Source organism: Microtus ochrogaster, chromosome 4 (genome assembly GCF_000317375.1).
Source record: "Microtus ochrogaster isolate Prairie Vole_2 chromosome 4, MicOch1.0, whole genome shotgun sequence".
NCBI lineage: Eukaryota > Metazoa > Chordata > Mammalia > Rodentia > Cricetidae > Microtus > Microtus ochrogaster.
The window spans coordinates 6,237,500-6,254,784 of NC_022011.1; the positions used below are offsets into that span (position 1 = coordinate 6,237,500).

General features: G+C 42.1%; 1 protein-coding gene across 1 annotated transcript in view; it reads right to left on the minus strand.

Moving 5' to 3' along the window:
• Positions 1-10,961: 10,961 nt before the first annotated feature.
• Cmtm2 (CKLF like MARVEL transmembrane domain containing 2) overlaps positions 10,962-17,285 on the minus strand; it is a gene marked incomplete at its 3' end in the record, with an annotated part of 9,294 nt that continues 2,970 nt past the window's right edge. The window contains exons 3-4 of the mRNA XM_005345630.2: positions 11,747-11,848; positions 10,962-11,138 (exon numbers count right to left, since the gene is read on the minus strand). Of these exons, the coding sequence (XP_005345687.2) occupies positions 10,962-11,138; positions 11,747-11,848 (279 nt within the window). The remainder of the gene's footprint in view (positions 11,139-11,746; positions 11,849-17,285) is intronic.

Genomic DNA, 17,285 nt, shown 5'->3' on the forward strand with positions numbered 1-17,285 from the left:
GATTCTGTACCCAGGTCCTCCCAGTCCCCTCGGACCCCAGCAGCCGGGTGTGCTCTGTGCGGCCTACTGGCCTGGAGTTTTCCAGTATCGTTTGTCTCCGCACCCCACCCTGGTGGACCCAGACCCACGTATTGTCTCCCCTGAGCGCACCGAAGCGCCGACCACCTAACTGTCCCTTCTTAGCGACTCTGCTCTCTGTCTAAGCTTGAACTGACTTTGTGCCCTACACCGTCCAGGAGCCTAGACATCTCGAGGGCAGATTCTTCACCTGGTCCTCTCCTGGCTCGGCTCTAAGCAAGCTGTCAGCTCTTGCTGTGTCCCTACAGGAGTTTCCCCACTACTTCCCCGCCACCCTCCTGCAGGTCCTTGGCTAACCCATCTCCCCTCTCAGCTCGGAGTTTCCCCGGTCATTTCCCTGGCCACACTCCCGTCAGTTCTCAGCCTGTCCGCCTTCCGGGCCTCTTTTGTTAACTGCCTGAGGCTTGGGTTCTTCCTGTGCTGGACTAACGAGAGATCTGGGAATTGTCCTTGTCCTCCCTCACCACTAGCCCATCATCGAGGCTCTCTTGCCACCCAAAAGTCGCACACTCTGGCTCCCTGAACTGTTGTGGGGCTCTTTAAGAGGCCTCTGCTTTCTTCCTTGTCAGCCAGATGTGCTTAAATCACTAATCTTGCTTCCTCCCACGGCCCCCTCACACAAATTGATGCTTCCTCATGCAAACAGACGCCACAGGGCCTTTGGACATCTGACCCTTCTAACCATGGGTGTGCGCATGCGGACGTGTGTGTCGTGTGTGTGTATGTGTGTGTGTGTGTGTGTGTGTGCGCATACTCTTGCGTCTAGGTGCTGCTAGGGGTCTCTTATTTTTTGAGACAAAAACCTCATTGGACTACAAGTGCATGGGAATTCCACAAAACTTACCTGGCCAATGAGCTCCAGATGTTTTGTTTCTGTCTTCCCAGAACTGGTATGACCACTATATGTGGGATTCGACTCAGATCCAGCTGAGGTCCTCATGCACCAAGCACATTATTACACGAGCTGTCCTTCCATCTCCCATTGCTACCGTCTTACCTGATGAAGCTTTTCTCCGCACTGATGGTAAGGCACTGTGATGTCTTAAGGACGACATTTCCTACATTCCCTTGTACATCCGGAAGCGGTACAAGAAACTCAGGATGTGAGGAAGCCCCAGCTGCTTAGGGTAGGGGGCAGGTTGTACCAGATAGCCCTAAATAGGATGAATGGCAGGGCTGGAGAGATGGCTCAGCTGTTAAGAGCACTTGCTGCTCTTGCAAAGGTTCAATTCCCAGCACTCACACGGTAGCATACAACCATCTGTAACAGTTCTGGGTCAAGGAGTGGCCTGACACCTCCTTCTGGACTCTCTGGATACTTCATGGCATGGTACACTCACAACCATGCAGACAAAACATACATTAAGATAAAAATAAATAAAAATAGGGCTCAGTAGTTAAAGGCTAGGCTCACAATCCAAAAATTAAATAAAGTAAAGAGGAGTCCTGGGACTTACTGGCTGGGTTAGAGGATAGCCAAGTTCACTAAAGAGAAAGGAGGACATTGGTCAGAGGCTGCCTGGAACAGGACTTGGAAGGATGAGACCCTGGTAACCCAGTTTTCACTCACAGTACCCAAGGAGGACAAGTGAGGGGTCCAAGAGAGAGACACCCACTTCTGATTTGTGCTGCGAAAAAAAAATGTGGCTGTCAATTGAAACTCAATAACGAGGGAATGGCCCAGAGATGCAAACAGGTAACTTACCAGAGGAGAATGTTGACTAAATCGGCACACTGTAAAGGGGGTGGGTGGGAGCAGGAGAGTTTCCTCAGCTGTTAGCAGTGATTGCTGTTCCGTACTGATGCTGACTAGGGTTCCAATTCCATGTGACAAGCCAGGCATTTCCCCTGGTATTTTTGACTCCAACTCTGAGGTGGGCAGAGATGGGAGGGTCACTAGGCCTTGTTGGCTTCCAGCCTCGGGGAGAAACTGATATGCCTACATCAGGGAAAGACTGCCTCAAAGAACAGGTGGGGAGTGACAGAGGAGAACCCCGTGAAGCCCCTTCTGGCCTCCATGTGCGGAGTCACACACGCCTGCACACACAATGGAAGGGTCCAAGGACACACTGAGGCAAGACCCCAGACTCAAAAGTATGCAAAAGCAAAGAGCGTAGCCATCAATACTATCAGAGATCCCAGAAAGATACAGAGTACAGACCAAGCAGCTTTCTAATCTATTAATAATGACAGCGACTAGTCCATATTTGGAGGCAGAAGTACCAGAATAGTGGTCTTCACCAGGCTCACAAGATGAGAGTCTTTTCTGTGGAGGAACGTGGGTAAAACCAACCTCATTTTGTCTAGGCAAAAGGGTTTCCATCTATTCTCCAGTGTCCTGTTGCTTGTCCACAGTCTGGGCCAGGTCCTGGCAGCAGATGTTACATTGGGACATCTTGCCCAATAGTCAGGGTTATTAAATCTAGGTGGGAACATTATGGTGCCCCATAATCTTCATTGGAGACCTTAGGTCACTGCCAGGATCTGGGAGTCTCTGTCTGATATCATAAACTTTTAATAAACATTTTAAATGCCATATTCTGCAGATCTATGAAGTATTTTTGGGCTACACAGGTATATTTGAATAGATAACCTTGTTTCTTATTTTAAGCTTAACTTTTGAAATAATATACAGGGAACTAAGAAAGTTTTATCCCTGTAATTAATTATATCAGTAGTAGTTAGCATGTCTATAATTAACAAACGACCATTTATAAGGATCGATATTAACTTGTATTTCTTTTCTTTTTTTTTTTTCTGAGACAGGGTTTCTCTATAGTTTTGGTGCCTGTCCTGGAACTAGCTCTTGTAGACCAGGCTGGCCTCAAACTCACAGAGATCCGCCTGCCTTTGCCTCCCGAGTGCTGGGATTAAAGGCATGCGCTAACTTGTAGTTCTTAACGTTCTACAATAGGTTAGCAGCTTTGACCTTTTAATATAGTTTCCCATGTTGTGGTTAAAATTACCTGGCGCAAGTGAGAAGGAAACACGGAACACGCATCAAATCCACTTAGAAGTTTATTAGAGGGGCATGCACAGGCCTGGGAATTCAGTGTTTAGAGAGAGGAAGATGGTGCATCCAGCTTTTAAAAGCTGCCTAGTGCATGCGCACAGGGGTTTGACGTGGTTACGTCATACACAGATGATGGGGCTCATGCATGCCCGCAAGGGCTTAGCTGAGTCATAGGGGGATGATGCAACCACTCGTGCACAAAGGGCTTAGCTGAGTCATATGTGGATCACACAGGGCCCTTTAACATCCCAGGGGGCCTTTAGGCACTTCACCTGAGGCCTTGTCTGCACCTGCATGACCCCTAGAACCTGGAAGTATCAGCCTTATGTGGCTGAAATCATTACAGTGGTGACCCTCCACCCACACAACAATGTTCACGTTGCTGTTGTATTGTTGTTGTTATGAATCTTAATGAAAACATCTGACATGCAGATGGTCCTAGGCTATCCCTGTAAAAAGGTTTTTTAGCCCCCAAAGGATCGCGACTCAGTGGACTGAGAAACTGTTTCAAGCCCTTTGCCAAACTGTTTAGGTCATTGTCTTGCTGCATTACAAGAAATGAACATCCCAGTTTCTGGTTAGCATTTAGTGCTGATGGCTGTGACCCTTTATTTTAATTCCAAATATTAACAATATAAAACATTTTATAAGCATGAATGTCTCATAGCCTTATAATTTTAAATATTTTTAAAATTAAAATCTCTCTCTCTCTTTTTTTTTTTTTTTTTTTTTTTTGGTTTTTTTCGAGACAGGGTTTCTCTGTGGCTTTGGAGCCTGTCCTGAAACTAGCTCTGTAGACCAGGCTGGTCTCGAACTCACAGAGATCCGCCTGCCTCTGCCTCCCGAGTGCTGGGATTAAAGGCGTGCGCCACCATCGCCCGGCAAATTAAAATCTCTTAAATGTCTTCCTGCAATATCAAAAATAAAGTATCTCTTTGGCCCCACCCTCGACAGCATATACATAGCCTACCTTTTAGATCTCAGCCTGCTCCATTTCACTGTATCTGGTGCTTCTAGTGACTATCACCTGGCACTGGAATTTCTAAAACGGTTACGGTCCATCCTTGTAACTGGACTCTCTTTGGGACTCTAGTGCTGCCGTACATTTGCAAACCTGTTGGAGCCTGCTCCTACAAAATTAGTCATGGTACCTGGATTGGAGGGCATTAAAGTTAGGGAAATGTCAGATGAAAGAAACTGAGGCAGAAAACACAGGATAGATTCAGGAGGTCTGTTTGGTTAAGTCAAAACAGCCAAACAGCCAAGAGTTTATTTCAGAACTTGCTCTTATACAGACTAGAGGCAGAAGGCAGGACAAAGAATCAGCTAATCGCCTCTCTGCACTGTTTTGGGGAGAAAGTGCAAGCAGGTTCTGTGTCAACGAAAACCACTTCTTGACAGGATAGAGGCATGGGAATTGAAGAAATATAAGTGAGCAATATGAAGATGCATAAAAATATTAAGTCTGAAAACCTAGGACAGTATTGGGAGGGAGTTTCCGGGATTATTCAGATCTCAAGATCCCCCACGTTTATTTTTCCACAGCTTTGATAAGAAATGTAAACTGGGGGAGAAGGTAACAAAGGCTTTCGTTAACTTGAGAGCACATTCTTCCCATTATCAGCCTTCTGTTCCTAGGTAGCGGGATGACTCAGGTCACTTGGTCAACGCTTGGTCACGTGGGCAGAAAACACCTCCTCCCCAGGGGACCTCATAGTTACAGTCAAAGGAGCAGAGATACATCGGCACATCCTGACCACCTGTCAGGATGGCACCAAGTTCATGTAACTTCAAAAAGGGCCCGGGCTGCCACCTCCTGTGCTAGAAGGTGTGGTTAAGCCTTGTTATTCCCCAAACTCTCTGACCAGCAGATAAGGTGGGAAATGGGCCTGCATTTCTCGGCCCCCACAAGGTTCATATCTCTCATGTAAATTCTGCTAGCAGCAAGCAGTTTCTTTCTTTTCTTTCTTTTTTTTTTTTTAATCTGGATGTGCTTTCGGCTGGCATTCACTCTCCTGTATCTTCATAGATAATGTGCTCTCTTTCCTGGGTAAAATGCTCTTTCCCATGGGCTTAATCAGAACTTTCTCACAGCCCTCAGAGATGCTGGAGCAAGCAGAGCAGGCAAGCTTGAACTCAAATGACTTTTAAGTCAGAGTTGGCTCCAGGTGGAAACTGAGTCCTGCGTGGGCTCCCACACAAGCCTCAACAGTTTTCTGTGATCCCTTTATGTCTTTAAAACCGTCATCACCTGGGTGACTTTTAAATTGCAAAGTTTAAGTGGTAGGGCAAGGTACATTCTTGAGTATAAAGGCATTGGGGTGCAGCTTTAATATTTTAAATCTTATTTTCTTATACACCTTGTTTTTAGGGGAGGACATGAATTATCATATAAAAATCTACCTCAATCAATATTGTCCTGTAGATCTGTTGTCTCCTGTGAGACTTATTTTACGTGGCCATCTCTAATCAAGATGATGGTGAACTGCTGTGACATCTTCTCTTAACTCCAGCAAAATGATGGCCAGTCATAAAGAGAACATGTAGGATATTTCCTTATAATTTCCTTGGCTTTTACTAAGTGATGGGAGAATCTTCAAAACTTTGCTATTAACATGATGTTTTTTATGAAATTCAGAGGAAATAGTTGACCAGTTTCATCACTACTGTGGGCTAGAGGGCCTGCTAGACCCATATGGGATCTGATATGTGTTATATACAGGGGATGATTTCTAGTTCTGATTTTTTTCTTGTATTTGAATAAATAAAAAAGTTAATTCTGAATCATCTGGAATAAGTTCAGCAGTTTCAATGTGTAAAACAACTCTGCACATTGACAGTCAGTAACTATATTAAGAGGTTCTGGAAAATCTAACAATACAGTGGGAATAACATGTAATTTTGACTTTTGAACAGAATCAGAAGGGCTTTGGGCCATTTTACTTAAATTTCTTGACTGATAACCTGCCTTTCCTGATTTGTTTGCACCAGTATAAAATGTGGTGCTCCAGAAATTGGTGTTCCCTGTACAATGTGAGGAAGGATCCAATTAGTTCTCTTTGTAATCTGAAGTCTCTTGCTTTGGGGATATTTGTTTGTTGCTAATCTCTCCCCAAAATTACTGAAAGCTCTTGGCCAATGTTTCTTTCTGTCCCATAGTGAGGAAATTTCAGAATTAGTAAAAGGTACCACAATTTCTGCTTGGTCTATTCCTACTAATTGATGAAGTCTTAATTTTTCTTTCAGAATCAATTCAGGAAACTTTTCTGCATAGATCTTTAATATTTTACTCTGTGTGGTAAAATTAGTCATTTAAAGGCATTATCTTTGCTCTGCATTAGAATTCCAGTAGGAGAATGTGTAGAAGGTAAAATAACCACAATGCAATCAACTCAAATGATCCACGTGTGCATTATGTAATTTCTTTTCTACCAAAGCCAATTCTCTCTCAACGTCAGCTGATAACTTTCTTGGACTGTTTAAGTCCTTATTGCCTAGTACAATTTGAAATACATTACTTAGATCTTGAGTTGTCAATCCAATTGTGGGCCATAGCCAATTGATATCTCCTAGCAATTTTTAAAATCATTTAGAGTTTATAATTGATCTCTCCTGATTTGTACTTTCTGTGATTGGATACTTTGTAAATCTTTCTTATATAGAGGTAATTAATAGAATCTCCTCTATTTTTTTTTCAAGAGCAATTTGTAATCCTCAACATGGAAAATATTTCTTTACTTCTTCAAACATTTTCTCCAAGGTATCTGCATCTGAATCAACCAGTAAGATATCATCCATGCAACTGTAAATTTTAGATTGAGGAAACCAATTAGAAATTATTTCAAATGGCTGCTCTATAAAATATTGTCACAAGGTAGGGCTGTTTTTATTTTCTCTATTTTTTAATTGATTTTTATTGAGCTCTACATTTTTCCCTGCTCCCTGCCTCTCCCCTCCCCTTCAGTTCTCTCCCAAGGTCCCCATGCTCCCAATTTACTCAGGAGATCTTGTCTTTTTCTGCTTCCCAAGGTAGGGCTGTTTAGCATTCCTTGTGGACAGATTTTTCCACTGGTATCTTTTAAGAGGTTGAGATTTCTTATAAGTAGGCTCTATGAAGGCACATTTTTCTCTATCCTTATCTTGCAAAGGTATAATAAAAAAACAGTCTCCTAAACCAATCACTATAATAGACCATCCATTAGGTAATAAAGAAGATTAGGGAACTCCAGACTGTAAAGCTCCCATTGGCTGGATCACCTGATTAATGGCTCTTATATCTGTTACCATTCTCCCATTTTCCAGATTTCTTTTTAATTACAAATAGAGGAGAATTCCAAGGACTGGTTGATTCTTTAATATGTTGAGCACTTAGCTGCTCCTGTATCAGCCGTTCGAGTGCCTGTAATTTTTCTGATGTCCAAGGCCATTGTTCCATCCATACAGGTTTGTCTGTCAACCATTTTAAATGTAGGGCTATTTGTACCTTTAAAAGATTAGCAGCTGTTGTACCCTGTTTATGTACAACCTGAATGGTCAGTGACTGCTCTTTATAATGCCTTCTAATATTTTTCTCAGAAACATATGTTAGTTGATAATTTGTTTCTGAGATTAGAGGAATGTTTTCTGGGTATTCCATCACTGTAACAAACCATATTCCTATAAATCCATTGTTGTGTTATCCACACCTGCTTTAATTGTCTTCTCTGCCCTGGGCCTGTGCATTTGCTCATTTTGTGTTTTGTTTTACCTGAGATAAATTTACAGTCCCTAAAAGCTGAACACTTACCTCCTGAAGAGGCCAATTTGGATGCCAAGACTTTCATATGATTATTATTATATCTTCCCCTGTGTCTACCAAACTCTCAATTACAAGGCTATTTTTTCATAGTTTTAACTTTGGTCTTTGATCATTTATGTAAGTGTGCCAAAATATTTGCTTTCCGGTTTCTCCTGAAAATTTTGTTTTGTCTTCTGAAGCTGTTTTGTCATCCAGAGCAGTATGGTTTTTCACAACAGGCATTAAGTCTTTTAATTAATTAATTAATTAAGTATTTTCCGGTGTTGACAGGGGATGATTGAATTAAATTTTACATGGCAGCCTGCAATAGCCCTTCTATGGCATTTCCTGACAGCAAAGGGTTACTTTACTTATCCCTTCATTAATTTAGTGTTGGCCTTTGCCACCCCTGCATGTTCCAGAAGGTGGAGGCCTTCTGTTTGGATTCTCTCTAGAAAAATATCATTGTTCCTAGGAATGCCTTGCCTACAGTCCCTTTTCAGATGACCTGGTTTACCACAATTAACACATCTAACCTTTTGATTTTTCTTGAAATTTTTAGAAGTCACTACTCCTATCCAAGTATCATCATAAGCATGAGATCCGATATCAGTTGTATTTCTAATCCATTCACGTGTGGGTACTGAACTTGCCTTTAACGGCCTCATCACCCCTTTACATTCTGAATTAAAATTTCCAAAAGCAAAAGATTCAATTAATATTCATCTGACTGTCGAATCTGATATCATTCTATTTACACCTAAAGTCAGTCTTTGTACAAAAATCATTGAAGGTTTTTTAGGTGGCCTAGTATCATTTTAGTAAATTACTCAGACCCCTTTCCTGATTCTTCAATCTTGTCTCAATCATTTAAAGCTGCAGGACAGCATAGGGCCAAGGCGTGATCATCAAATATAATATGTCTTTTCACATCAGCATAATGGTCCTCACCAAAGTTTTCATCTGCTTCACAAAAGGTGAATGTATACCATATGAAATTATTGCTTCCTTAAATCTCTCCCAACCTAACATTTCTAAAGGATGCCAGTTAACTTCTGAATAGACTTGGGGATGCCTAGCATCTGGTGGTCATTCCTGAGTGGTAACTGGATAAATTAAGGTTGGTTTTCTAACAACCTCGGGCCCCTCCTCTTTAGTTACATTATACAATGGTATGATAACTTCTGCTTTAAACTCCTCTGTCTCTGTATAAATATTTTTCTTAATATCATTAGTCTGTACTTCTAAGAATTATATCTTATTAGTTATTTTTTTTTAATTTGGCACCAATATCAAACAATTTTTTAGGGATCAAACAAGAATTAACAAAAATGGTAATGATTATAATTGACATTACCTCAATCCCAGCTAAGTTGATTCTGAATTAACATTTAATCAGTCCATTTTCAAATCATCCATTGTGAAACTATTCACAGACCTAACTCCCTACATATATATATTATATATAGTCCCATTTTTAACGTGGGGTGACCTGCCCTCTTTTTTTTTTTAAATCAATTTCCCTCTCTAAGAATTCCCAGGTATCTCTCCAGATCTGCTGATTATGACATTGAAGGGTGAGGCTGACTGTCATTATGTAGCGTGGTTGGGCAGAGAACACAGGCAGTGTCCAGCCTTGGCTAAGGGCAGCAGTCACTGCCCATGTAGAGCTGTGAGCTGCGAGTGTGTGGTGACCACAGCACTGGTAGCCTGAGCTGGTGTAGAGGCGACTAACCTAGTGTGTCAGAGGAGAGGTATCCAGGGGAGTCCGCAACCCATGGGGAGAAGGAGAATGCGCAGAAGCTGCACGCGTGGAAAAGCCAGCCAGTTGTGGGTATCCAGGCTCCTCTGGAGTTTGGGGCCTGTGGAGTTGGGTTGGCATCAGGAGGCTGTTAGAGACAGGCTGCAACAGGAAAATTCAGGCTCACTTAGAGGGCTCGAGGCAAGAAAGAAGCTAGCCTGAGGCCTAGCTGCAGCTCTGACTGGTTTGGCTCTGTTGTCTGCACAGCCAGGGCAAGCAGCTATCTTGTGGTTTCATTCCCTGTATGGGCATTTTACCTCCAGGCATGTATCTATGCCACATGTGTGTGTGGTGCCCATGGAGATCAGAAAAGGGTGTCAGGTCCCTGAAACTGGAGCCACAGATGCTTGTGAGCCACCATCGGGTGCTGACAACTGAACCTGGGTCCCTGGAAAAGCAGCCAGTGCTCTTAACCGATGAGCCATCTCTCTAGATCCTCTGCCCCAAATCTTTAATTTTTCATCTTTAAGCTTTCCCTTTTATATTTTGTTAAAGGCTTATTCTTTGTCTGTATGCTTTTCTGTGTGGGGGGTATGTGCATATGAGGGTAGTTGGCATGTGGAAGCCTGAAGAGGCAGTTGGATTGTGGAATTGGGGTTACAGGTAGTTGTCAGCCACCCTACCTGGGGTCCTCTCTACGTGCAGGATGCTTTAACCAAAAATCTGTCTCCCTAGTCCCCAAGCTTTCTGTCTATAATAGTAAAAAACCTCTTTGGGACTCAGCCTTGTCCGTGGGTTCCATTTTTTGAATTCCCGAGACAAGGGAGTGGAGCTAAGGCCTGTGTCGGGCACAGCTGAGATGAGAAAGTCTGCCATGAGCACTGAGCAGCACTGTTTGTTAATTCTCCATTTCAGGCTCAGCTGTCTTCCCTTTTCCCTTCTGGAGGAAGATTCCCTGAGGGTGGCTAGACCAGCTAGGGCAGTGGTTCTCAACCCGTAGATCACGACCACTGGGGACCTTCTCTCAGCACTGAAATCTCCAGGAGTTTCTGTGGGATGAAATGCACTGGACAGATATTGTCTAACTTTTAGTATAAAATTTGTTTAAACAGGAAATTTACTTTCCAAGAGGTGTTTATTGATGGAAAAGAAAATGAGGCTAAGATGCCAACAGGAGAGCATGTCGAAAGGCCTGGCCACAAAACTTGCTGCCATTCCTGACCACAAGTGTTGATGTCCAGTCATTTCTTCTGCTTTTTCTGCTGCTTTTTCTTCTCCTTCTCCTTCTCCTTCTTCTCCTTCTCCTTCATTTGTTTTTCTCTTTCCAGTTTCTCCTTCTCTTCCTTCTCCTTTTGCCGTGCCTCCTCTTCCTCTTTGGCCTCCAGCATTGCTTGTAGTTTTGGGTCCGGCATTTTGCCATTCTTGTCTGGAGCAAGCAGAGCATACTTTCGGATCTTCTTGCCTTTGAGATGTCTCCTTTGAAGACATAAGTCAACCACAGCAAAAAATGCTGCAATTCCCATAAGGATCTAGGGAAACAAATGGATGTTCATGATTTTCATCACACACCTAGAAGGAAGGTACAGATTCCCTACCAAGTCTATCCTTGGAGGTGATGCACAGTGTACCCCTAAATGTCTCCCTCCCAGACTCACCCTCAGTCTGCTCTCCCTGGTTCCATGCCCAGTGCCCCTCATCTGGTTTATATTTTTTCCTTTGGACAAAGATGAGGGAGGGTGACAGGTAACTTGTCTGCCTTCCTAGACACCACCTTTAAAAATGTGTCTTCTCCATTAGAAACATTGAGCAACGTCTTAAATTTGCTTTCACCCCCAAGTTTTGTTTGTTTATTTGCTTGAGACAGTGTCTCATGTATCCCAGGTTTGCCTTGAACTCATTATTGAGCCAAGGACTTTGGATCCTCTGCCTCTACCTCCTGAGTACCAGTGTTATAGATACACATGAGGTTTTTGCAGTGCTGCAGATCAGGCTGGACCAGCGCTCCACAGAGTCAGCGCTGCAACCCAGCCTTGATCCCAGGACATTTGTGAGGCTGATTTGAGGAGATCCACTGCTCAGCAGAAGCACCTCACCATGGCTATTAAGCAGGGCACAGGACTGAGCAGAAACACCTCACCACAGCTATTAAGTAGGGCTTTGGCATCACTCGTCTGGCTTTCGTAGCAAACACTACGCCACCTACGAGGAACACGCAGGAGAAGAGGTCGTTGAAGAGGTCCTGAAAGGGGAAGAGATAAGCTGGTCTTAAAAAGTTGTGCCCCACCCACCCCAGACAGTTTACTCCATGTAACCATGACCAAATGCCCCTGCACAACCCTGATAATTTAAAACAAAATATACAAAGGTAAATATGTTTCTGGCCAAGCAGGTCAGCCATGGCTCCCTGCTGGCCTCTGCGGGTAGAGGACAGAGTCCAAACTTACCTGCTGTCAGCCCAGGTGAGACACAAGATGCCATCTTGTCTACAAAACCAGGTGTCTGGTGCCTATCAATAATCATGTAAATAAATGCATAAACAGACTACTTCAAGGTATGTGTTAGGTACTTCCCCTCATCATTTCTGTACTGTCCTCTCCAGAGTTTCCACGAGCAGTATTGCTGGGAGGATGTCCTTGCTCTCTGGGAGCCTTGAAGTCCCCTCTTCACCTAACCCTGCCTTACCCCCTGGACCGCCTTCCCTGATTGCTTCCTTCGTCGATTTTTTTTCTTTCATTCCTTGGGGATTTGGTATTCCTTTACCACATACAAGCTCTCTTCTCCCAACACAGAATAAAACCAACCAAAATTCTAAGCATTTATGCTTAGAATAAATACTTTCTTTCCCCATTTTCTATTAGTTATTTTTTTATAGAATGTCTAAATTTTAAGTTGTTTTTAATTTTAATGGGATGTACAATCTCTCCTGTCAATATTCCTTGGTACTCACATTGAATATTTTGTCCACCTGTCTTACAAAAACAGTTTTGCTTCTTTTCATCTTAGGTCTATGAGTGTGTTGGCTGTATGTGTGTAATCTGCCAAATGTGTGTAGTGCCTGAGAAGGCCAGAGAGGGCACTGGATTCCCTGGAACTAGAGTTACAGCAGCTTGTGGGGTGCATGGGTGCTGGGAACCCAGCTGGGTCCTCTGCAGGAACAGCCAGTGCTCTTAACTGCTTAGCCAACTGTCCAGCTGCTGTCCCAGTGTTTTCAATGCTTCCTCTGTCATATATAAGTCACTGGATGAGTGTAACTTGGAATCCTCTGATCTACCTCTATGTTAGCACACCATTCATTATAAAACACAGTAGGCTGGGTGGCTTAAACTACAGATGTTTATCCTCTGGCCTTCTGGAGACTGGAAGACCAGGAGCGAGGCACCAGAGCGCTCTCCCTGGCTGGAGGCAGCTGCCCTTCCCTCTCTATCTTCATATGACTTTCCATTGGAGACAGGTTCTAGAACCTGTCACTTCCTGTAATAATACTAATGGTTTTGGATCAGGGTCCCAACCTTAAGTTTTCTGTTTATGCTTAGTTGCTTCCTCAAAGGCCCCATCTCAGGGAGGGGGACACAAACATCTAGGGAGGACACAAACATTCCATTTGTAACAATTCCATTAGTTAATCCATGATCTAGCACCAAAACTTAGGGTAACTCTTGCATTTGGTTGGGCAAATCCATTTTTGTAATTCTTTTCATTTTTCCAAATAATTTTATTTGTAATGTTTTTATTAGCTCATGTTAAGTTATACTTAATAATGGGCTGATTATATTTTATTTAATAATTTATTTGTTTTTATTTTATTTGCATTGGTGTTTTGCCTGCATGAATGTCTGTTTGAAGGTATATCTTGGAGCTACAGTTGTTAGATACCATGTAGGTTCTGGGAATTGAACGTGGGTCCTCTGGAAGAACAGTCAGTGCTCTTAACCACTGAGCCATCTCTCCAACCCCCTTATTATATTTTTGAACATGAATAGAAAGGAATTGAACACATCCCCCCCCCCCGTTACCTTCTCTTTGTCTTTCTTCCCACTTTGGCTATTCTTCTTCACAACTATTTCTACCTTCTCCCCGCCTCCCTGCCCTTGTGTGTGTGTGTGTGCATGTGTGTGTATGTGTGTGTGCGTGCGCGCGCGCGTTTGTGTGCGTGTGTGTCCCATTGTGTTTCACTGTGGTTGTTTTGAGGTGCATGGGTGAAAATTTGTATACAGAAGCACAGGAGCCCTACCAGTGGCTACCGTACTGAAGAAAAATGTCTCCCCTTTCTGCATCAGTCTTTCACTACATATAAATCTTCAGGTTGTAGGACATGAGCATCTGTCGCTTCCACGAAGGGCATTAATGAGCCAAATTCTGTTTATGTAATCCCAGCCGTTCAGAGTTGAAGAGCGTAACAGCCACATGGACCATGTCTAGAAGCCAGAGATCACCCTTTGGAAGATGTTGGCTGAGCCTCAGCGAGGGTGACATAGGATGCACCATTTGTGTCTTTGAGTGTTCAACAGGCCAATATTTCCAGTACTTTGATTGGTTACAAAGTTTCTGTAGTCACTGCTGACCAAAGACTTTTATATCACCTTGTAACGTTCTGTAGAAAGCCCTGTTCACCTGCAATGCCTTTTGCAGATTCAAGAACTCAATTCTGAATTGAACTGCTATCGCTACGGTAATAATTTCATACCTGGGAATTCAGTCCATATTCATTTTGGTTTTCCTTTGGTGTTCATTCACCAGTTTAACTTGTCTTTCAGTAGGTTTATTCCTAGACATCCAGGAGTCTCTACATTGTTCTAAGGTTACATGTTCTCACTGCTTCTGCTGACAAGTAGAACACTGATGTTGGGTCTCTGGGAATCTTAATCACCCACTTAGTTCGACTGAGGCTGCAGATTTTTTGGGTGTTTTTTGTAAAGAGGCTCATGTTACAAAGGAGCAATCCTTGTTTCTCCATCCCAGTCTCTATGTACCTGGGTTTTCTTGTTACATTTTACTCAGGTTACAATTTAAAAGATGTAAGAATTGGGAGGATTTCTAAACAAACACCTAGAAACACCAAGAAATGCAATGTTTGTTGAATATTTGGGTAGATATTTATTAAAATTGGATGTGTCCTTTATTCTTCATTTCGTACGAGCTTTTTAAAATTACTATTCATTATTACCAAATAGTTTTTTTTACAACTTAAAATATTTTTTGTTACAAATACGATAGAGTAAAAGTGTATTATTAAAATTTGAAGACAAAACCATATTTGCGGTCCTGACATGGATGCTGCTCACTGTGATAGATTGCTTTCTAATACACTGTTATATTGGTGGGCTAATATTTAATTTTTTTTTTCCGACAGGGTTTCTTTGTGTGTAGTTCTTGTTGTCCTGGAACTCACTCTGTAGATGAGGCTGGCCTCAAACTCACAGAGATCATCCTGCTCCTCCTTCCCGAGTGCTGGGATTAAAGGCCTGTGCCACCACAGCCGGGTCTAGTCTCTTCTTTCACTCTAAGGAAGGCCTATGTTAACTCTTTGTTGTTGTTGTTGTTGTTGTTATTTTTGTTTTTCAGGACAGGATTTCTCCATATAGCCCTGGTTGTCCTGGAACTCGTTCTGTCAATAAAGCTGGCGTTGAAGTCATAATGATTCACCTGTCTCCGGAGTGCTGGGATTAAAGGCACGGGCCATTACTACCCATGCTTATTCTTAATCTAATATCTGATTTCAAAATGGAAATAGATATCAGAAGATATAATATATCACACAACCTTTCAAAAGAGAGAAAAAGGAAAAAGACCAATGGAATAGGATGTAAAGACTAGAATTGAATTTCACACTTGTTTTTAAAAAAAATTGATAAAAATGACACTTCAGATGAGTCTCAAAAAAGATTAACTAACCAATAAAATAATAAACAGAGTTATGGTGTTGACAAATTATTTAACTAATGGCCAGGATAGTGAGGCAGAAGCGTTGCTTCCCAGGGTACCCTAATGCATGGGTCAAATGATTTAAATGCAACAAATAATAAAGCTACCAGATGACATGAGCAGAGAAGACATCCATCTGTGTGGACTTATTCACCTTTCTCTTTATTTGAACTGGTATTTTATATTTTCCTAGTAAATTATTTTATTTCAACTTTCCTAAATTTTAGTATTAACGGTCATGTTTTCCTCATGATCTTCTAAAGATCTATTTTTTATATTTGCACTATTTTTGTTTCTTCCTTTTTATGGGTTGTCTATTTTATTTATTTATTTTTCACAAGGAGTGTGATTTCTGTTCTGTTCCATGTCTTCCTTCCGTTCTGACAGTGTCTTTCTATGTAACCTGGTTGTCTTGGGACTCACTATGGAGACGAGGCTGATCTATCTGCCACCACCTCCTGGTCCTGGAATTAAAGGTGTGGCCTACCACACCTGGAAATTTTTTATTTTCTGAATTCTCATTATTGATCTTTGTTTCTTCTTTTATCAATTTTATGGTTATTTGTTGTTTTGTTTTTCATATTCTTTTGTTTGAGATAGGGTTTCATGTATCCCTGGAGAGCCTCAAAATCATTGTGTTGACAAGGATGATCTTGAATTTTTGTTCTTCCTGCTTCCCCTTATGAGTTTTAGGATTACATAAACACACCACTGCACCCAGTTTTTGCAGCGATGAGGCTCAGACCCAGAACTTTGCACATGATAGGCAAGCAACATTACTAACAGCTGCATTCTCAGTGTTTTGTGCCTCAGGAATTTTCTTAATTCTTTTGTTTGTTTTGGTATTTTCTTCATATATATGCTGGATTTTTTTCCTTGTGAAAAAAGGTATCATGTTGGGACAGACAAGCTTAGGGAATAGTTTAGCAACCTAGGATACCACTTGATTTGGGCTAAGCATACATTCCTATTATTTCTTTTTTTTTAAAATTTATTATTGCATTTTATGTGCATGTTTTGGCTATGTGTATGTCTGTGTACATGTGTGTCAGGTGCCTGTGGGGTCCAGAAGAAGGTGTCAGACCCCTGGAAGTAGAGTTACAGATGGCTGTGAACTGCCTGCCACGAGACCAGAATGGCATTGAGCTCAGTCTTCCTGTTTTGGCTTTTGAGTTTCAGGATTATAGACATATGCTCTACCATAAATATAGACATATTTAATATGTTATTGAAACATTGACCATGTTTGCCAATTTCTGATTCTTAGTTTGGAGAATTTTTAAAAGACAAATCTCTTCATGCCTTGGCTGCGGTTCTGCATTTATTTCTGTTCTGAGTTCAGAGGATGTAATTAGAACATCAGCAGCATAAGGCATGAGTGTTCCAGGTTCTGGGCAGCAAAAACTCAGGTTCCAAACCTATGTAAGGGAAAGATTTTAGCTTTCTCATTCTCAAAGAAAACCCTCCCCTCCTCTCCTCACTCCCACAGGTCAAGAATGGATCAACGTTTCTTGCTTCTCTGTGTTGGCAAAATGTGTACGTCTTTTTTTCCCCATCTTTCCCCTATGGATGCAGTATTCTCAGGGTGCTGGTTTGATTTCCTAAGCCTCTCCTTGGCTTTGGCTTAAGGCCTTGTGCTGGCTAGTTTGATGTCAATTTGACAGGAACTAGAGTCATCAGAGAAAAGAGCACCTCAGTTGAGAAAATGTCTCCATAAGATCCGTCTGTAGGGCATTTCCCTTTTCCTTTTTCTT